Genomic DNA, 21,740 nt, shown 5'->3' on the forward strand with positions numbered 1-21,740 from the left:
TTTATTTTGAAGTATTTTGAAAACGCTTCCTGATTTTACGTACCAAAGCAACGTGAACAGTGAATTCCACACCAATGCCAACAGAAGCAATGAGGATAACCACAGGCACTGCACTCAGCTTTATTCCAATTAGACCCATCATGCCAAAGAGCTCCACAGTCATCAGAGCCAGCACCACCACCTAGATGATTTCAAACAGCTGTTAGTAACTTATACTTCAGACAAATGAAGAGACAGGTATTTCAAAACAGTGTGGTGACTATAAAACATACTCCTCAAAGCCATCTTACATACCAAATGACAAGCTGCTTTTCATTGTGCTCAATGGCACTGACTTGCTAAAGAGCCAATTAAAACTATACTCCTAAGAACCAATTAACACACCAAGCATCAGCCTTGTTTTGGTTACAATTTATCAGTGAGCTGAAAAGCAATTCTTCCTTATCACGGATACCCTCCAGAGCATATGCTTTCTGTTCCACACCTTGGACAATCCTCCCAGAAATTAACTTTCAAATACTTGTACTGGATTTTATTTTTTGTAGAACTGCAAATATAAATGTGGATGACATCTGAGTAGGTTTAAAGCCCAGAATAAACCAAATGCCACAATCAGTTGGTAGGTTACAGAGGGGCTCTGAGCATTTAAGATACTTGGAGGCAATAACATGGAGAAAGTGAACAGGTAAACCTAGGAGAAAATTTTGATTTTCCTTTTATCTACCTTGGAGAAAAAGTCTTGACAAAAAATGAGGGGAAGAAATTCTGCAGAATTAACTTTAAAAGTTGCCAGAGCTGAGTGGAAAAAAAAAAAGGACACAAAAGTGATGGCGGACTCTAAAAATAAAGGCCTTTTCCAAGGGAAAAAAGTATGCACTACAATAAATGATTTTATAAGCTAATGAATCAAGAGTAATAACATAAATTGCTTGATTAAGTGCTATGAAAAATATTCTAGACTAAATATTTACTTTTTAACATACCTGTCATATAAACATACGTTACAGAAACTAGTAACTGTTTTATGCTTTTCCACTTCTGGCATTTCATAAACCATAAGATAGTTTATGGAATTTAAACATAGGAACATCATCATTCAATTTAACTTGAATGTTTATTGAGAGGCTTATGGTGCCTTGCAGAAAGCATGGAGGAGTAGACTCTTCATAATCTTATGGTTCTTTCTCAATAGCTCACGTACACTCTTTCCACAGTGTGTACCACACTACCCAACCAATTCAGTTTTTGCAGAAAGACTTCATTCAGAAATCAGTGGGAAAATTTACAGGCAAGTGAGTCACAAGCAACTGCCTTGAAAAATAACCATGTCTGAAGAAAGAGGGGAAGGAATAAATAATTAGAAATAATTTTAATATTTAATAAAGCTCTTAATTTTCCTCTGTGTCTTTTGTGTGTGTGTGTTTGTGTGCATCTGAGCAAGAGCAAAAGTTTATGTACCTTTCTAAGAAATCTTTGAAACTGCAAAAGAGGTGGCCAAAAGATTAAGGTTATTAAGGTTTGTACCTTTAGCATGAACCCTACCCCCTCAAGTTGAATAAATATATAATGAATGATGCAATATATATACTCCACCAGAAGCCCAGACATAAACAAAACTTTCCCGACTACAGCAAGAGCTATGCTGAAAGGAATTTGACTTCAACAAAGACCCTTACAATAAACTTACAATTATCCCAGCAGTCCAGGGGTTTAAAAGGAAGAGGGCACACACAAGAAATGTGCAAGCCAAAACCACACTAATAGATAAGAGAAGCCAGTGACGAAGTCCAATGTATTGCTCCCAAAACAGAAATGGGTAACCGTTTGGGTAGCTGGCGATCCCCAGGTTGGTGTAGTTACTGCAGATAGCTCTCACTTTCTCAATAGCCTCCACAAAGTCAGAAGTTTCACGCAATCCGTTGAGGTAGAAAGGAAACTGAGCATATTCTATGGGCTCAGCTGCTGGAACTAGGAAAAGGAGAGCTGTGTTAAAACATGTATCTGGAAAGAAGATAGATAGCACAATTTTCAAAACACTTTGTTCTCCACAGCAGCATGCTTAAAGGTGTGGAATTTAAATTTCACTTCTTTGGAACAAATGACATTCTAAAAACTCACTAATAAACTGAAAGCTGAAGCAGTACAGGAGACTACTGCATTCTGTCATGCAGTGCAATAGGATGAATACAGTGTACATGAAGTCCCAAAACAATTCTATATAATTTAACAGATGTATTTCAATACTCGTGTTTAACCCTCATCAGTGTTGAAGCAGCTTTTAACCAGTACCTGGCCAAAAACCTCTCCATGCAATACAAAGCAGAAGATCAAGTGCAGTTTCTCTGAAATTAAAGGTCATTTCCCTGAGATTAACTGAGGCCCACTGACACAAACTAGTAAAAATTACGCTTCATCGAGTTAGTTGCTTTTAAAGATTTTCATTGAATATTTTGTAAGTCATATTCAGAAACCCATGTTCTGTCACTGATGCAGAAAGCAATACGAAAGTCCTGTTCTCCAAATACACAACCTTTTTGTCCTTTCATAATCTGAAAAACCAACACGCTCCATACTCTTTTCTGACCATAATGCTAAGTCTAATGATTGACAAGAGAAAAAAAAAAGCTTACACAACAAGCATTTTGTTACTTGCTGTTGTGTGTTCCACACCCTGCAGGGTCATTCAGTTGACTTGCTAACCATGATTTGCCCTATTATAATCTTCACTATAAATTTTCATTAAGGCAAGATTTGGCTGACTGCCACAAAGCTCTAGGGTTCTGATACACCACAGCACAGCTAGCTGGTTACCCAATCACATTTCCAAGTGTGCCAGTCCTCCTCTATATGCCCTCTCCTCTTCTGCACTGGTGTCCAACTAGCAATGCTCCCAAGAAATTGAAAGCTAAAGCAAAATAATCTGAACTGGCACTGGTGCTCAGGAAAACAGTGAATGGCACAGAATAGGACTGCTTGCCTACCCAGTAGTTCCTGTGCTATATCAGTGTTGGTAGCTTTAGAATATGAGCTAACTTGATAAAAATTTCTTAAGATATTAATGTTAAACATGATACAATCTCTGTGATGAAATTTTACAATGACATAGACAGGAACTGCATGCAGTCTCCAAGCTTCTCCAGACAAACATATCCTGTGACACTCAAAGCTTATTAAGAGCTTTTAGAGCTTTAAACTGTTATAAAACTCATTTCTTGACACGATTAAAAACTCCACAGCGATGCCACATTTGCAGTGGTGCATGGGTGTCCTAAGACTGCAGAGTAACACAATGTATTGTCCTGTTTATGCTTCTGAGTCCTTTGCAACATCAGCCAACAACACAGTTACTGGTTGTTGAAGGAAGATGTGTGGGGGCTTATATAAACAGTAAGACGAAATGTGACTTACTTCTCAGCCTTGTTTCTGGCATATAGTCTGCTTTGTCATGGACCCACTCTGGGCGGTGAGGACGGATGTTTGCTTGCGAGGCAGCATAGGCCACAGGGTCATTGCTAACCCAGGCTGTCAGGTAGATGTAGAAGGCATTTGGGTTAATGATTCCATCTGCATCCACCAGACGTTGTTTAGTCAACTGAAAATGGAAAAAATTGTAAGGCTTTGAGTATGGAGTTTTGGGACTCTTGCTGTAAATCTTTCATCAGATGGCCTGGAGATAGATGCAGCACACATAAAGGAGGGGAAAAGCGCAAGAGTGAATCTTTGCTTCAAGTGACACACTATTGTTTGGCAAGAAGAACAAAACCAAAAATTGAAAAAACGACAATGATAAGAGAAAATGGTTATGTATAAGCTAGTACTTGTATAGTATTTACAGTAACCACCAAATCAGCAGATGATTCCAGAATAGACTGAACCAATTAAATCTAAACTCTGAAAGCCCACAGCCAAGAGTGAAAACAACCAAGTTGGAGAAACATATTTAAAGACAGGGAAAGAAAACCTGGCAAGAGTCCCTGTACACGTCTGTGTGCAGTTAACCTCTGTTGTTAACACTGAAGGAAATGCCACCCAGTAAATGGAGGAGAGCTATAAAAATAAAACAACATCTGTATAAATTTTGCTAACACTTGCCTCCTATGACCTATGTATTTAGAAAATGCCCAGCATCAAGAAAGCAGATGAGTGCCCTGTGTTATTTGGGTCACTGTGGGCAAATGCATCTGTGGGGTAAACAGCAGTGGTACACTTCTAAGGTTCTGTAGCCAAATCCTGCACAGCTAGAGCTCTGACAGAGGACTCTGGGGGTGAAAAGTATTACTGGGTTTTTTGTTTTGTTTATTTAAAATTCTGGCTCAGCTCCAGTTTCATGTCTTTTTAATGAAATGAAAACCAACAGTGACAGCAGTTTAAAAAAAAAAAAAAAAAAGACTGGATTCCAAGGATCTGGATTCAATTAGTCCACAGGATATGCAACAACTGTATGTCTTCAAGCTGTCTCTGGAACTGCACAATACAGCACTCAGCCCCTGTGGGTGCACCGCACTTTTCTCCCTCCCAGGCACAGGAAATTGTATCAGCAGCTGCAGACCAATTGCATTTGTTCCACAGTGTACCTGGTACACTCTGCTAAACAAAATCTCAGCAAAGGTTTTCTCTTCAACTCCCTTTCTTGGCTTAATTCATAGCACTGAAGTTTCATTCAGGCCTGATGGCACGTTGCATGTTGCTATCCAGCAGTATGTTTTACACACCATAGTAACTTTGAACAATGTACTCTGTAAATCTGTCATCTTTTATGCCAGGAAAAAAAGAAACACAAAAAGCAGATCTGCCAAGAAACTCATTAGAGACTATTTTTCTGCCTGAAAGCACAGTGAGTTGATGACTCCAGGAGAGGAGAAGTTAGGTTGCTGAAGAATTTCTTCTTCTCAGAGGTGTCAAACCCACCCACCAATGGCTACAGCAAATGCAGTCACATGCTGCAATAACCTTGCAAGAGAACATCAGACATACTCAAGCCATTCTTATTACAGTACAGTTGTATTTAGTGATAAAAGAATATGAAATAGCACATAACAATTTCAGTTCCTTCCACCACCATTCATCAATACATTTTTTAAAATGTTATGTTTTGCATAAATCAGTAGGAACCAATGAAATGATTGCAAATGGTAGACTCAAAGCCACAGGAGAAAGCTGAGCAAAGGTCAGCCCTGTGTGGCAATCTGATTCAAATCAGAAACAATGCCACTTAGGGCAACAAGGTTAACATTGGCTCTGTCTGGCATAACACCAGATTCCATCTACCTATGGATGCAGCAAACACTCTTCACAACAATTTCAGTGGAAATGGAGCATGTCTGACACAGGAGCAGCACCAAACACACACCAACTGGTAATTATCAAAGGCAGGCATTCCCAGTGTTGATTCTGAACACTGCAACACAGGCCAGATTGCAGCTAACAAGTAGTTTCAGCAATATCAGTGAGGTATAGCTTAGGCATTTGATTCATCAGCATGAAAAAAGAGACTATCATATGTTCTTTGCACCTCCTGCCACTCCGGATGAGCCGTGTTTCTGTACAGACCCATACAGATTCTCATACAGTACCTGGCTGATGTCAATGGGCTTTGCTCGGTTGCCTGTTTGTACCAAGAGTTTGTAAGCCAAAACGGCATCATCCGATCCATTTTTGTAATTGTTGTAAGTGATCTTCCCAGTTTCCCAGTCACTGTCAAATGCATCCTGAAGTCCTGAAGAGTTAAGGGAGGCAAGGAGAAAACAGAGCAGGCAGGTAAGCAATTGCTCTTAGAAACAAATGTCAGTAGGAAGAAAGAATAACGACTCTTTTTCATATCTGAATCAGGAAGAAAATTATCCACTTGCTGCCTCCTAAACTTGGGGTCCTCATTCACTGTTAGCATGCAGGAAGATAAACATACCAGTTGCGTGTCCTATATATTGCCCAAAGAAAGGCAGGGGAAACAAGAAGGTGCAAGAAAAAAACCTCAACAGTCTTCCCTTGTCATGCAAACCAATAAAGCTGAGCTAGTAAGCTGCAGGTGTGCACACTGGTGTAAAGCAGCTTCCTCTAAAGGCAAAAGAGATCTTGAACAGGATCTCTCTGGTCCTGTGTCCTTCTCAGACCCTTTGAGAGCAATCTAGCACTCTTCTCGGGAGAAGTATATGGGGAACAGTTAAGCTTGTCTAGAATAAGAAGTGGTTTTCCTTGTGAACCACAATTCCAGAATCACCACACTCAGAACTCAATTTTGCATCTATCACCTCTTTCGTACTCTCCTCAAAACAAAGCTGAAGTCTTGCCATGACCTGGAAGGTGCCAGAACAGAAATGGCTTGGGTTCAGCCCTGATCCAACTTCACTGTCCATTGTTGACTTAAAATCAGAGGAGGCATTTAATCCACCACATCCATTATCTAGAAAGGCAACATCCTCTATGCTTTCCTCTGCCTCACCAAAACCCTGGCCAAGTACAATGAGCCGTACAGGATGACACACACTGCTCTCATTAACTGTTTTGGGCTACTGCAGAGCACCAAGGCAATAGCTTCTACAATATAACCAGAAATTCCACTACAAGGGAGAAGAAAAAAAAAAAAAAAAAAAAAGGAAAACCACACTCATACTTTCAACTTCAAACAGCAACTCAGCTGCTCCTTGAGCACAGCATGAGTGAACACGATTTTGTCAATTTGTTCCATCTGTTCAACTTGTGCAGCTAATACAAGTCATGGGATCTGCTGCCAGCACATGTAAAGATCACAGCCAACACCTATTCACTCTCAACTGTTATTTTCCTCCTTGCCACCCTTCAAGGGGGAGGGAATACCTCACAGCACAAATTTGGATCAGATTTAGTACAGGAAGCCACAGCCCAGTACAAGGAGGCTCTGTGCAAGCAGATGACGAACTGCTTGTCCAGGAAAGGGAAGGAAAAGGCCAGGGGAGTGGTGATTGAGGAAATCACTGACCTACCTCTCAGCTGTGCTGAGGAGCTGTAAGGAAAACCCTCATTACAAACTGGTTAGCTGCAGCTGTACAGAGATAAGAGCACTGAAAGAGAAAATGCACCTGGCCAGCACCACCTCTGTGCTGGAGTACCCACTCCCATTCACAAATTCGTTGCCTTTCCCTAGATAGACTACCTCCCATGTTGTCTTGCATATTGTACACACTAGTGAAACCAACAGGTTGAGAATCAAGCAATGATGGAAAACCTGCCAGATCTCAGCACACAGCCCTCTAGCACCTGCCCAGAAGGACATTTTGCCATCAGGTTTTCTGGCTCCACCAAAGGACTTCAAGGCCCCCTGCTGAAAAGCATTGTTTGCTGGTGCCCTTGGAGAGGGGAAACATCTTCTAGGTCATTCAAACATATCAATCAGTCCCTTTTATGCCACTTCAGCTCCATGTCAGCCTCTCAGAAAGTATCCAGGTGAGAACATTTGGGCTATCACATGAAAGACAACTCCAGGAGGTTAAGAGGAGGCCATTAAAAAAGCACACAGGAATGGAGACCACCAAAAAACAGCTTAACTTACGGTAAAAATGTCTCCCTGCAGCAGGAAGACGACACTAATTACTACACTAGGCAAGCATGTGGGGGTTGAGCTTTCAGACTAACAGGAACCTCTATCAGAGGGCTTCATAGGCACATGACAACAAACATATTCGTTAGCATGTGACATTACCAGTTTATGGTTGCAAAATATGTCCAAAAAGAGCATTTACATTTACCATCACTTCAGGAGATGAAAACGCATCTCTCTTGCATCTCCCTGCCCCTCCCCTGTTCTCCCAAGTTTGGTCATCCCTCAAACTCTGCTCCATGTTTTATCTCTGTTCCTTGAATGGTTTAACTACTTTACACTCTGGGTTCATTTATTACAGATCTTGATGAAAATAAAAAGTCTACAGAAAAAAAATACCAAGAAACCACTATCAGTTGTGCCTGAATCTGAATTAAGTTAAAAATCTCAGTACACTGATTTTTTTCCTGTAACACTTTGAAATTAATAGCAGAGTTGGAGCCTTCAAAGGAAACAGTACTTCCATTACAAACTGTTCATATCAGCTATTTTAAAAGATATTTACAGAATTTAAAAAATCTTGGGATATTGGATTTTTTTCATAGCAGCAGTCATTTTCACCTAATGCTTCAGAAGAACGTGAAATCCTCAAAATTATGTGGGATGTAGGAGCAGGCATGAGGAAAGAGTTCTTACTGACTCATGCAAATAGCTAGCACCATCAAACACCAGATAAGATTACCCTTTGCAAAAACAAGCCCGCGTTACAAACCATCAGCAGATTCAAGCTACCTCATTTACATTCAGTCATGTAAAAAACGTTAACATTTCCAATTTAAATGGACTGTCGTAACTCTTCCGTTGCATTTTCAGAAACAGATAATATGCTAACATGATACGACACCAGAAAGCAAAATACAAGGGGCTCTTTGAAAAACCAAGAGTGTTAGAAGACATTCCACTGTTGGTATATGGCTTAGACCACGGAAGCCTTCTTGAGAAAAAACGCTTTTGTTCACATGCTGTTGCTTCCTTCATTCTGCTAGACAAATGAGTGTGTGTCAGAAGGCCATCTTGATCCATTAATCTTTAGCACTGAATCCCCAGTCAAGTCAGCAGTAATTATCCACAAAGTTCAAAGTTGTCCCTACTTTGATTATCCTGCTCCTCCGGCATGTAGAAATGAAGCAGTAGAACTGTTGTTGGGGTGTTTTTTTAAACTTCATAGGCAATCCTTCCTGAATCCAGCCTAAAACTGCACTGCACCTTGCTTGTAAATTCTGTTTTCACCTTCTTCTCCTGTGAACCACCTCAGCATCAGCCCCAGTTAGCAATGATCAGGCATTTTTCTGTCTATCAGCATCTGCACCTTCAGATAATTCCCTGTCACCAGTGTGGTGGCTTCTAGTATAATACTTTAGGGCCCCGTGTTACATCAATGCCCTTTACTATTTTAGAACATAACTTCTATTGATACATCCCAGTATCTTTCCTCTTTATAGTTTTATGAGTGCAGTATCACACCCTGTGAAGATAGCCCCGCATCTTTATGAAAGCATCTGTTTTGAATTAATTGTGTCCCTCTTGGGGAAGGTAGTGATGAGGTAAAAGGACACAGACTGAAATGTTAATTAGTAATCATAAAGACTAATTATAAAGCCATTGGTGATCAATGGACCAGGCAATGCACCCCCTATCAGAGGGCTGGCGCATCCACTTGACACACCATGAATTTGCAAAGGAAAGAACAGGAACACCCTAAGAGAAGAGCAGATCTGGACAGATCACATATTAGCACAGACAACCAGCATAGAGAAGGAAACATGAAGGCCTTTAGCATTAGACCGGGGTCACACAAACAGTTCTTTGCACAAGGCACCTGAAGTGGAAGAGGTTTAGGAGAGTATGAGGTGGGCCTGATAAGGGGCAGCAGGAATGTGAGCACCCCTGAGAGCAACATCAACTGGGCAAGCCCCCAGCGTTTCACTCTGAGAAGCCAGCAAGGGAACAGATCCAAGGGCACTTCTTCCCAACTTCACTGTTAGCAGACTGTGCTGAAGTTCAGCACTAGTATGTGAAAATCCTGAACACAATCTCAGATTTCAGTCTCACTCACAGGTTTGGGGGAGGAAGGTGGAAGAGGACACACCAGACACCTTTTATACTACTGTTTTGGAACAGCAACAAAAAATACCCTCAAAAGAAATAAACACCAGAGGCACAAGAGGATTTGGAGTAAAGATGCTTGCTTAGAGGTCTATATAGTAAGAATTCAACTCAGCAAAACATCTAAGCTAAGCTGAATTTTCTTCCTGCCAGTAATACCTTTCCTTACAGTTCAATATGCTTATGTGAGCAAAATATTTGAAATAAAATTTCCAGTAAGTAGACTGTAAATGAATGGATCCACTATATTTTAAAACCATTAAAAAAAACCATGAAGGTAATACCTGAAATACTGCTTCACATGCTTTACCAATGCATTAAACATAGAAGAAATTTGATCATGTTGTTTAGATACATCATTTAGATGTATCTGCTTTCCTAATACTGCTTCACATATTTTCAGAAAGAATGAAATATCCCGAATACTGGCAGTTATCTACATGTTCTCTAAGAATCAGTGCCTGCCTGCTCTGGTCATCTGTAAACAGTTAAGGTTAAAATTGACAATCTCACAAGGTCAGCACAATTTATTTTTCTGTGGCAAACACCTTGTGGGGATACCCTAACAGAAAGGATAGAATCACAGAATCAACCAGGTTGCAAGAGACCTCCAAGATCATCAAGTCCAACCAATCACCCAAACCTAACTAGTCGGCTAGACCATGGCACTAAATGCCTCATCCAGTCTTTTCTTAAACATTTCCAGGGACTTTGATCCCACCACCTCCCCATAGCAGCCCAAAGCAGTCAGCAAACTTTTATTTTCCCAAGACAGTGGGCCACATTTGGCCATTGGTTATAAAGTAGAACTCCTCATGAGCTGCTTAGAAATTAATGGTGTGAGGGGTCCTCTCACAGCGATAACCTCTTAAAGCTTCAAAGCTGTCTTACTGAGGAGCAAACTTAGCCACCCACTGGAAGAAGAATGAGTCAATTTGAGAGGTCAGATCAGCACGTAGGCAGGTGTTCCCTTGCCTGCTTGCAGTCTTAAACTGCGATTCTTTTCAAACAGGGGATCAGTGCTACGGTGAGTAAGTGGTTGCTACTGTGAAAGAACACTTCATGCAACTCTCTCTTACCTTGAAGCCAGTCTCGAAAGTAGTGCAACCACATTTTGGGAAGCTGTCTATCCTCTTCCAACAAAACATATGTCACATTGCTGAAACTTCTGTGAAGTTCATAAAGTAAGCGCTGGACATTTGGATAGTCTGCTTTCTGTGTCACAATATACATGTTGTAGAATGAGAAGTACTTGAACTGTGCAGCAATAAAGTCATATTCCCGTGTTTCCCGTGGTACAATGTCTGTGAGATCCAGTCCATCTCTTACCCGGGTAGTTCCATAAAGGCTGAGCCCAAGTAAACCCAGAAAAAGAAAAATAACTACAATCTGCAACAGAAAATGGAAATGTGTTTGTTTTTTGTTTCTAAAGAATTTAACAATTCATAAAGGCACACTGCAAAGACAGGTTCAACCCATCAATCTAATTTAAAGCTTCTTTTTCTTCTTTTATTTTCCCTTCTCCCTGCCCCCCAACACGGCTTAGCCGATTTGTGTTTTACAGAAAAAGCTTTGCATCATGGAAGATAAATTTATATCATAATAAGGTTTAACAGCAGCTTTACTTTCACTATTCATAAGCTTTTGTTACTGAAAGTCATCAAAACCCTCACTCATAACTTTCATTTGTAAAATAGGTCTACAGCACTAAACCCCACAACTTTTAAGGTATTAAATCAGCTGTAAAATTGTTAAGAATTGTTACTTCAATAATTCTACTTATTCCTTACATTTAATATCACTGTCGTGATAATTTTGTTACTGGGCAAGACAAAAGTCGGTTTTTGAAAAGCAGGTAAATAGGTCTCCTTACCTTAGCTTTTGGTTTTAGGAGGAATGGAGCATAATGCTTTTCTGCAAAAGATGAGAGTGTCCATTTTGTACAGGGCGGCTCCAGGCAATGCATATTGGAGTCTGAGAACTGGGAAAGCAAGTCCCTTGTCGAGCTTGTGCTTTCTGGGCTCTGGCAGCTAATATTATCCTGTGTCACTGTCATTGGCTGCACAGATATTTCTGAGCGAGGCTCTGCTGTAGTGTAGTACACCTGTGTATGAGGATCATATTCTGTGCGCAGCTGCACTGTAGACTGCATTGTAATCTGAGTTTCATGTGCAAAACTGTGACTGCTATACGGTGGTGGAGGACTGTAGCAAGTATTGTCATTTTCTGCGTATGCTTGAGGCTCAATCTGAATCACTCTAGTGACACATGGACTGTAAGAGAAAAATACATCTGTTCACATTGAGGTAGATCTTCATATTACTCAGACTAGACAAGGTAACTTGATTCCATCTGAGATTGCTTCTATTACTATTAGATGTTTTTTTACACTGCACCTTCAGGAAACATTGCTCAGACATGGTTTGATGCGTAGGCTTCTAAGAATATGTGCACGTTTCTTGTCTTAAGGAAGAAGGAACCTTCATCTGCCTAAAGACACTGATATCTATCCACACTGCTCCATGAATTACACATGCTAATCGTGTCAACACCCAGGCAGCTGCACACAGTCGAATGCACAAGTGTGTGTGAATTTGCATCTACACGCCTGTGCCAAGAATTAAGCTATTTACCAAAATGTAAACACATGACATTACTGAGTTCTTCTATTTAGTACTATTAGAAAACCTGTTAAATAGTAGTTGGACGTTCTTGGTAAGATCTCAAGACTTTCGGGAAGCAGATTGGAATCACATGCCATATAGTGACTGACTATTAAAAATTAAGTAAAGATATGCAAGGATGAATTCCTAGGAAAGATGGGCAACATGAAGGGACAAAATTACAGAAGTAATTGAAACATTCCCTTTCTTTTAGTCTAACAGATATGTAGCTTATTAAAAATTATCAGAGGCAAATCTCTTCCTGGAAATGAGAAATGACCAACTGGTTACACAAAAACAGTCCACTTGATGACAAATCTCTGATACAAATCCTACAAAAACAACAGGAACTCAGAATGTTGCCTAGCTAAGCCAAATATTTTCATTAACTGCAGTTCTGACACTCATTTAGTGCAACTTTACATGAGGAAAGAAAAGGGTAAGTCTTACTTCCCTGTATTTCTGTGAGAATTAGGGCTCCAAAATTCCAACATATTAGGCCACCCACTGAAACTATGACTGAATCAGAAATAGGAAGTAGGAGTCTTGGTTTGGAATCAAGTCCCTGTTCCAACCACTCCCTCAAAAACAAGTTTAGTGAAGTGCTTTTGCTCTCTGACATTAAAATTATAATGTCAAACTATGTCAGCCCCTAGGTGGGTGTAAAAGGCTAAGATGACACAAGATAGATTCCTCACATCCTAGCATGTGCCAAAGATCAGCTGATCACTTCACTGTAGGCAAAAGCAAAAACTGAAGTAGAAGACATGCTTAATTTCTAGGAAGTGGAACTGCTGATGGCAGTAGACTCCTAGCCCCACTCTACACCCCTGACCTGGCCATGAATGAGGTAATAGTCTGCATCCCTGGAGATTCATAGGTTGGAGGGGACCTCAAGGATCACCTCGTCCAACCTTTCAGGGTAAGAATATAGTTTGAAAGAGATGGCCCAGCAACCTGTCAAGCTGGGCCTTGAAACTGTCTAATGCAGGGGAACCTGCCATCTCCCTTGGGAGTTTATTCCAATGTCTAAAAGTTGGAATGATGAAAAAAACTTTCTGGCGTCTAATTGGAGTCTCCCCAGTATCAACTTGTATCCATTGTCTTTACTATGTGACTCTTTGTGAAAAGGAAGTCTCCCTCGTCCTGATAGCTGCCCTTTAGGATTACAAGGTCTCCCCTAAGTTGTCTCTTCTCAAACCCAGTTCTCTCAGCCTTCCTTCATGTAACAGGTCTTCCAGTTCTCTCGTCATTCTTGTGGCACTTCTCTGGACCTTTTCCAGCCTGTCTGCATCTTTCTTGTATAGTGGGAACCAGAACTGTACACAGCACGCAAGGTGCACCTGAGCAGCACTAAGTGGTGTGGGGACAATGACTTTATCTCTGCTGGCAATACCCTTCTTGATACAACCCAGCATCCGGTTGGCATTCTTTACCACTGCAAGACATTGTTCACTCATGTAGAGCCTTTTGTCCACCAGGCCCCTCAGGTCCCTCTCCACAGAGCAAGGTGGCTCCCAGTCTGAGCTGCTTTCCTGGGTTATGTGTTCCCAGGTGCAAAGTGTCAGCTTCATCACTTATTTTTGTGTCACCAGTAAATTCCACCAGGCTGCTCTTAATTCCAATATCTAATTACTGAAGACATTAAACAGCACTGGACCAAATATTGATCCCTGAGGGACCCCACTAGTCACAGGCTGCCAGTTATGAGAAAGATATTCAAGGTCAGACTCAACAAGGCTCTAAGCAACCTGATTGAGTGGAGGATGTCTCTGCTTACTAGAGGTTTGGATTAGATGACCTTTGGAAGCCCCTTCCAACCCAAACCATTCTATGCTCTTTACAATGGTAGCATCATCACTCCAAATTACTACTGCAACTATAACAGAAACTTCATCAAGCATTATCCTGTAATGGTACTGATCATCCTGCATTCCTCATAGTTCTATGAAAAACACAGGAAGGAAAAGTGATTTCACAGTTTAAACATTACATTTTTAAATAAAGGCATGAAAAGCACAAGAATTAGCACACAGTAATTATGAAGTCCATGGAGCTCCATCTGGAGAAGGATGACACGCTGGACCTTTCCTCAGCAATGAGGAGGGCCTGGTGGGCAACATGAAGTTCAAGGGCAATCTTAGATGCTGTGACCACGAAACAGTTGCATTCATGGTTCTTAGGACAACAAAGAAGGTGCATAGCAAGCTCACTAGCCTAGCACTTCAGGAGAGCACACTTTGAGCTCCTCAAAGACCTGTTTAGTAAGGTACCCTGGGATAAAGCCCTGGAGGGCAGAGAGGCCCAAGAACACTGGTTAGCAATCAAGGACCACCTCCCCCAAGCCCAGAAGCAATGCATCCCAACAAAAAGCAAGGTAGGCAAGAATGCCAGGAGGTCTGCATGGATGAACAGGGATCTCTTGGACACTATTAGTTGCAAAAATAAAGCCTACAAAGGGTGGAAACAGGTACAGGTAACCTGGGAGAAATACAGAGAAGCCGCCCAAACAGCAAAGTCTGGAAGCTGCATAGCAAATAGAATTCAATCTGGCTAGGGATATTGAGGGGAACAAGTAAAGTTTTTATAAGTGTGTCAGTGACAAAATGAAGAACAGTGAAAATATGGGCCCTCTCCAGACGGGAACAGGGAGCTGGTCACACAGCATATGGAGAAGGCTGTGGTACTCTGACTTTTTTACCCTGATCTTCAATGGCAAGGGCTGTAAATAAACCATTCAAGTTCAGAAAGCAAGGATAAGGACTGGGAGAACAAAGATCCACTTACTATGAGAGAAGGCCAGGTGTGAGGCCATGAAGAGTGCACATGAACCTGAAGGTGCATAGGTCCATGGGACCTGACAAGATCCATTCTTGGGTCCTGAGATAACTAGTATACAAAGTTGCAAAGTCACTTTCTGTCATATTTGAAAAATATGGTCGTGGTATTTCATGATTAGGTCACAACATAAGTGGAGAAGAGAATAGCAACTGATGCCACCTTCCTGGACTTGTGCAAAGTGGATGTCCCACATGACATCCCAGTGTCTAAATTGGAAGACCATGGACTTGATCACTCGGTGGGTAAGGAATTGGCTGGACGGCTGTATTCAAAGAGTTGCAGTCAATGCTCCATGTCCAAATGGAGACTTGTGCTAAGAGTCCTTCAGGGTCTGGGACTGGGGCTGGCACTGCTTTGTCAGTGACATGGACAGTGGCATTGAGTGCACCCTCAGCAAGTCTGCTGATGACACCAAGCTGTGTGGTGATGTCGACATGCTGGAGGGAAAGGATACCATCCAGAGGGACTTTGGCAGGCTGGACAAGAGGGCCCAAAGCCAACCTCATGAGGTTCAACAAGATGAGGTGCAAGGTCCTGCACCTGGGTCACAAATACAGGCTGGGTGACAAGTGGACTAAGAGCAGCTGTGCAGAGAAGGACTTGAGGGTGCTGGTTTATGAGGCACTTGACATGAGCTGGCAATGTGCACTGGCTGCCCAAAAAGCCAGTTGTGTCCTAGGCTGCATCAAAACAAACATGGCCAGCAGGTCTCAAGGGAGGTGATTCTGCCCCTCTACTCTGCTCTTGTGAGACCCCATCTAGGGTACTGCATCCAGTTCTGGAGCACCCAACACAAGAAGGACATGGATCTCTTGGAGAAGGTCCAGACAAGGCCACAAAGATCATCAGAGGGCTGGAGGACCTCTCCTATGAGGACAGACTAAGGGAGCTGGGTCTGTTCAGCCCGGAGAAGGCTATAGGGAGACCTTATAGCAGCCTTTCAGTACCTGAAGGGGGCCTACAGGAAAGCTGGAGAGGAGCTATTTATAAGGGCATGTGGTGACAGAAAAAGGGGCAATGGTTTCACACTTGAGCAGGTTAGATTTAGATTACACATCAGGAAGTTCTTTACTGTTAGAGTGGTGAGATGCAGGAACAGGTTGCCCAGAGAAGTTGTGGACTACTCATGCCCATGGACCTAGATAATCTTCAAGGTCCCTTCCAACTCAAGCCATTCTACAATTAACTGTAAACAAGGCTTCTCAGTACACTGTGTTACAAACAGACTTCCAAGATTCCAGTACTGGCTCTGGGTACCTTGCAATACCCCATAACATTCTAAAAATACTTGAAGATATTCCTAAAGCACAGGTCTTTTATCTGCTTTCCAAAAGTTGTCCTCCAGCACTCAAAATGAACATACATACAAATGAAGGGAAGAGTGTGTGAGAGACAGGCGTATTCTAAGTTTTCCTCTTAGTCTGGTAGAAAGCATGGTAGCAATTGTAAGTCAACCACTGGCAATGAAATCGTAACAGTGGCATACTGACCTCACCACAAAGAAGCTCTCCCACTCCAGGCAAGGAATGGTAGCACTGATTGGTGACCATAAAAAGGATGCACCTTATAAATCAATCTATCACATGTTCTCACCTTGTGAAACAGCAGAATATATCTAATCTCCTGTCTTCCCGACGATAAAGGTCCATGCTCAGGATAGCAGGAAAAATCAGCAGAACCATCGCGAAGTTGAACACTACCACGACTGCGGCCTAAGAGACCAACCATAGGAAAGGTGAAATCAGTCAGAGAAGTGATCTCATTACTAAGCTTCATGTAGAGTATCAGCTTTAAGAAGGATAAAACTTCCTTGCAATTCTCATCCATTCACCCATTTCTCATGTCAATCCATCAGATTCTTTCAAGCTCCTCCCTGAGGAAACTGGGAGATATACTTTTACATTCTCATTAGGCCTATTGTAGTTAATTATCTTCTAATAGGAAAACTCATAGAATTTTAATACATCTGTGCCTGGAAATGTGGTAATGATTCTTGAAGTGGAAAAACAGAGTCAACAAATCATACTTTTGCATGAGATTCTGCCACATTTACAGGCTCACTGTAAAAAAAAAGATGGAAGTGAAAGCAAATCTGGAACTAGAGCTGAATTTGTCACATATAAGAGATTTGAAGCAATTTAAGTATCACTGTATCATTACTGCACATTATTAAATCAGAAATTAAATAAAGGTTTAAGTCATTTTTTAAAAAATATGTTCTATTTAGTAAAATACAATGCACTTGGAACACTTCCTTAAAAGACTAGTTAAAAAGAGCAATATTTTGGGTTTATCAGGGATTACTTTTAAAGAAGATTCAACATTAATCACGCATCCCACATTCATCAAACCTACACATTAATTTGTTTAACAGAACTTGATCAATGAGCCAGTCTACAAAATCAGTCTTAAATTGGAACAAGAATACTTGGTTTAATTTGTAAAGTGAACATTACGTAATGAAAAAAAACAACCTCCCCACCCACTCCCTTTCAAACTGTACTTCAAACCCTTTCCCACACTAAGATTCCCAGAGATTGTCCACAAACATCTGTGGCGCAGCATCTATTGTTATTATTAAGAGCATTTATTTGTAACACAAAATTGTTAGGAGCGGTACTCATCACAAAAGGAAAGCTTGGGCACATATAGGACTGGAAGATAGCCAAAAGAGTAGGAGAGACACTAGAAGAAGAGTGGTTAAGCCATCAACAACGTGAATAAAACCTTGAAATCCTTCAGTCTTCCCCATGAGATTAACAGTAGCCACCCAGTTGCATGTTAAGGAAATCACAAACTATCCAGTGCCTCCTCCTCTTACCAACGAACAACCACTTGGGTCAGAACTGTCATAAAAAAGAACAGAAGCTGGGCTACAAAACTGAAATTGCTGACCGAAGTGGCTGGTTTTGACATTGAAAAATCAGGTCTCAAGACAGGCAGCTCCAAAAATGCAACATGCAAAATGCCGTTTAAAAAAATCTTACTATTTGTATAATAAATATAAATCAGTTAGACATGAAAAGAAAAATTGTGTTGTTTATCTGTGAAAATAGAAGTTCTAACACACTGATTTTTACAGTTTTGAAGCTGCCAAATTATCACAAAACGAAACAACAAAAAAAATACATTTTCTTTTTACTTTCCTGAGAATCACTATGAGATATGTCAGTACTTTCCAGTAATTTCAATCATAAATTTATTGCACACCAAAGTGTTTATTACTGGTGTTTCTCTTCTGTTGTTTCCAGCTTGCCTGAAGTAAGATTTTGGTTCTGCTGGTCTTCTGTAGACATAACTACTAAAGCAGAATTTACCTACTGCTTACGAACCAAATTAATATTTAGCCATCTTTGAGAGAAAAGATACAGTGACTATTTTAGGATTTATAAATATTCACACAAGAACATATGTATCGTCATACACAGGACTTTAATTTCTGTTTGATTGTCTCTAGAATTAATTGAATCTGGCAGAAAAACAAACATCTGCTGTTGCAAACTAGCTGTTTGTTGGACCTATTTCATACAACTGCTTATTTTGTTCCTGTTGAACCAGACAAGGCTGAGATCTTCTATCAAGGATCAGCTAAGATTTATTGAGATTTGAAAAAGCAGCTAGGACCTGACTCAGTAATTCTTATTCTTCCCATGGCTGAAAAACTAACACAAGTCCTCTGTTCATGCTCCAGGAACTGCAAATACTTTATGCCTTTTAAGTTCCCTTTGTAGACTACAGTATCTTTGAACCTGAAATGCCTCTAAACCTGAAAGCTATTATTTAACTGTATGGTAGAAATGCCATTAAAGTTAGTTATAGTCACATTTGATGTTTAAGAAGTCTCAAGACTAATCTAACAACATATAGTAAAACTGCCTATGGACATGGCATTTCTTTATGAGAAGAACTAGATTTTCCATTGTGCCATCCCAGTGTTGTACTAACCCTGCAAGTTAAATATTTTTAAACAGTCCTCTGTTCTGGCTTGTACTTAAACAGATTCCCAGAGGTTAACAGCACGCTTACTCTATATTGCACAGTGCCTTTCCTTCATCCACCTCCCCAGCATTCCAAGGAAGTAACAGCTCTCAGTTGTCACAATTAAATATAGAAAAGATTGTTCTTGTGACAAAAATGAGAACTGATACATAAAAACCCACCACCCTGTGACTTGATAAGGTGAGAAAAGGAAAAAGTGTTGAGGGGTAACTCAGACACATCTGCCACTGCTTCCCCTACCAATACCATCTAGAGACCTGGTGGTCTTGAGTGGGAATGTATGAGAAATCACAATCTGTTAACAATTACATTGAATGGAAAAGCACCACCAAAAAAACGCGGTAGCAGAGCTTCCCGACTACAGGCAATCTTTTAGCAGCATCCAAGCTGAGAGCATGCTTAGGATTTTCGGGGACAGGGCATCTTCTCTCACCCCTTTAGAGACAAATGGTCAAATGGGAGAGGAAAGGGCCTCAGACCTTTTCCATGAACAGGGTAAGTTTATTGCTAAAAGGGATAAAATGGGGCCTACTTAAGGGTGTAAAATGAAGGCATTCAGTGAAATTACATCAGAGAGTAGTAAAAAAAAGTCCACTAATCAGAAAAAAATGCTGCTTACTTCCTGAGAAACATACTCCACTTTTTGCATCTTTTCATAATGCACAGCCTACAAATATTATTACTGCTGCAACAGTTAACGAAGACAGAAGAATGGCAGTCTGTGCTGAAGGCAGCAAGAGAGACGCAAGCCAGGCTGGTAGGCTGGGGCCCCTTTAAAGGCATGTGCTGCTATGTGCCATTCTGGCAGCCCACCCACAGAGAACTGGTATGCTGCATAGCCAGAGGTGACGAAGAGATGAGGAGGGCTGTCAGCTAAACTTCCACCCTACTGCTGCCTACCTGGAACTCCCTCCTGACAGTGTACAGACTAGGATCCCCATCTTGTCCTCCCCTTTTTCCTTAGGCTTTAATTTTGCTTGTTAAATTCTCTTCAGGAGCAGAAAAAAGCAGATGAAGTAGATAAAAATAGGGGAACAAATTACTTCAGCAGAGCAAGATAACTGAATGAGCTTAAAAACGTACATTATTTCTCTCCACAAACCCACCATCACCACCTGGTAATGCACTTTTATGTTTAGGGGGAAAAAAAAAAAAAAGTCATTCTTAAGGTGAAGGAAATAGTTACTGCTAAATATTATTGGGAAAAGTTCCCCTCCCATTCATTAGTGAATCTACACCCACTCCTCTGCTGTTAGGGGAGGAAGTTTCTGATGTAAGCAAGAAGAATTAAATTAATTTTGGTAAAGCTGTACCTTCTCTTCCCTGGGCAGGATTTATTCCATAATGGTATCAGAACAGTATGAGGAAAGAATTCAGCCCAACAGTAGTTGCACTCTGCCTTGCTTTCCTTCTGTTATACTCAAAAAAAAAAAAGTGCTCTGTTTATGACATTTACACTCAAGCTTCAAAAACTTCCAGTGGATTTCTCCATTAATCCCCTCCTCTGCAACAATTTTAAGAAGTAAAATGTGTCTGAACACTCAGGACATACCCCTGGAAGTCCTGAGCGCTCTTACAGGTAATTCTTGTGACCAAGTATGGGATGACATATTCAGTATCCCAAAGCCCAAAAACTAGTTAAATAAGGGGCTTAATAGGATCACAAATGAAAGAAAAAAACCAAAACCAAACACAAAACACAAACACTGTGAAAGGGCTAAAAACAGTACCTATTAATTTTTTAAATCTCACTTTCAAAAGGACTCACTTCCATTTTTGAAACTCTGCAAGAGCTAATCCCAGGAAACTCCTAAGATAGCACCAGACTTGCTGCTGTGTTTGAGTTCCATAAGGTAAATGAACTCAGAGGTATCAATGAACAGCTTTAGCTGGCAGAATAGAACAGAAGCTGAGAAAGAAGAAAACATTTATATGCAAAATCTGAGTTTCTAACTAAAAGTTTGGCTTTCAGACTCAGGAAAGCATTTATTCTCCTCTGCAGCTGGGCTGTTTTACAGATACTGAACCTCAAAAATTATGGAAACTTTGACAATTACTTTGCAATGTCTTAAGAAAAGTCAATGAAGAGCAAAACAAGGCCGAGAGCAAACATTTTTTTAAGCTCAACTGTTAAAAAATCACTATCTAGATGAGAAGACAGCAGAACCTGTGAAAAGTATATGGTATTTCATCGGTTTCTAGGTCTTGCTAGGAAGCTATCAAAGATGAAGAGCACAAGCCTGAGTGAGAGGGAAAGAGCAGAAGATGACTGTACAAAAAGACACCCATATATAAACACAGACCACCCACCAAAATCTGCCATGGATTTCTGATTCTGAATGTGGTGTAATAAATCACCTGATTTCTATTTTACCTGGAGAAGATAGAAAGGAACATCTATTACTTGGCTTTGCCTAACAGCAAAGGATGTTATTTTATTGGTTCCTAACATACAAGTTATATATATTGCTCTTGCTCAATAAGCCCCCATTACAGGTCTCCAAATGCCCTTTTTCTGTACATGTTTCCATCACTTCTTATACACATATAAGTAGGCA

The 21,740-nt window shown here is 40.7% G+C and overlaps 1 protein-coding gene across 2 annotated transcripts in view; it reads right to left on the reverse strand.

Moving 5' to 3' along the window:
- Nucleotides 1-21,740, reverse strand: part of PTCH1 (patched 1) — a 65,629-nt gene that overhangs the window by 8,998 nt on the left and 34,891 nt on the right. For both annotated transcript variants that reach the window (XM_054178280.1, XM_054178281.1), the window contains exons 13-19: nucleotides 16,777-16,895; nucleotides 11,553-11,952; nucleotides 10,759-11,068; nucleotides 5,574-5,716; nucleotides 3,409-3,592; nucleotides 1,688-1,968; nucleotides 44-181 (exon numbers count right to left, since the gene is read on the reverse strand). In XM_054178280.1, coding sequence (XP_054034255.1) covers nucleotides 44-181; nucleotides 1,688-1,968; nucleotides 3,409-3,592; nucleotides 5,574-5,716; nucleotides 10,759-11,068; nucleotides 11,553-11,952; nucleotides 16,777-16,895 — 1,575 coding nt within the window. The remainder of the gene's footprint in view (nucleotides 1-43; nucleotides 182-1,687; nucleotides 1,969-3,408; nucleotides 3,593-5,573; nucleotides 5,717-10,758; nucleotides 11,069-11,552; nucleotides 11,953-16,776; nucleotides 16,896-21,740) is intronic.

This window comes from Dryobates pubescens, chromosome Z, assembly GCF_014839835.1.
Source record: "Dryobates pubescens isolate bDryPub1 chromosome Z, bDryPub1.pri, whole genome shotgun sequence".
Classification (NCBI taxonomy): Eukaryota; Metazoa; Chordata; class Aves; order Piciformes; family Picidae; genus Dryobates; species Dryobates pubescens.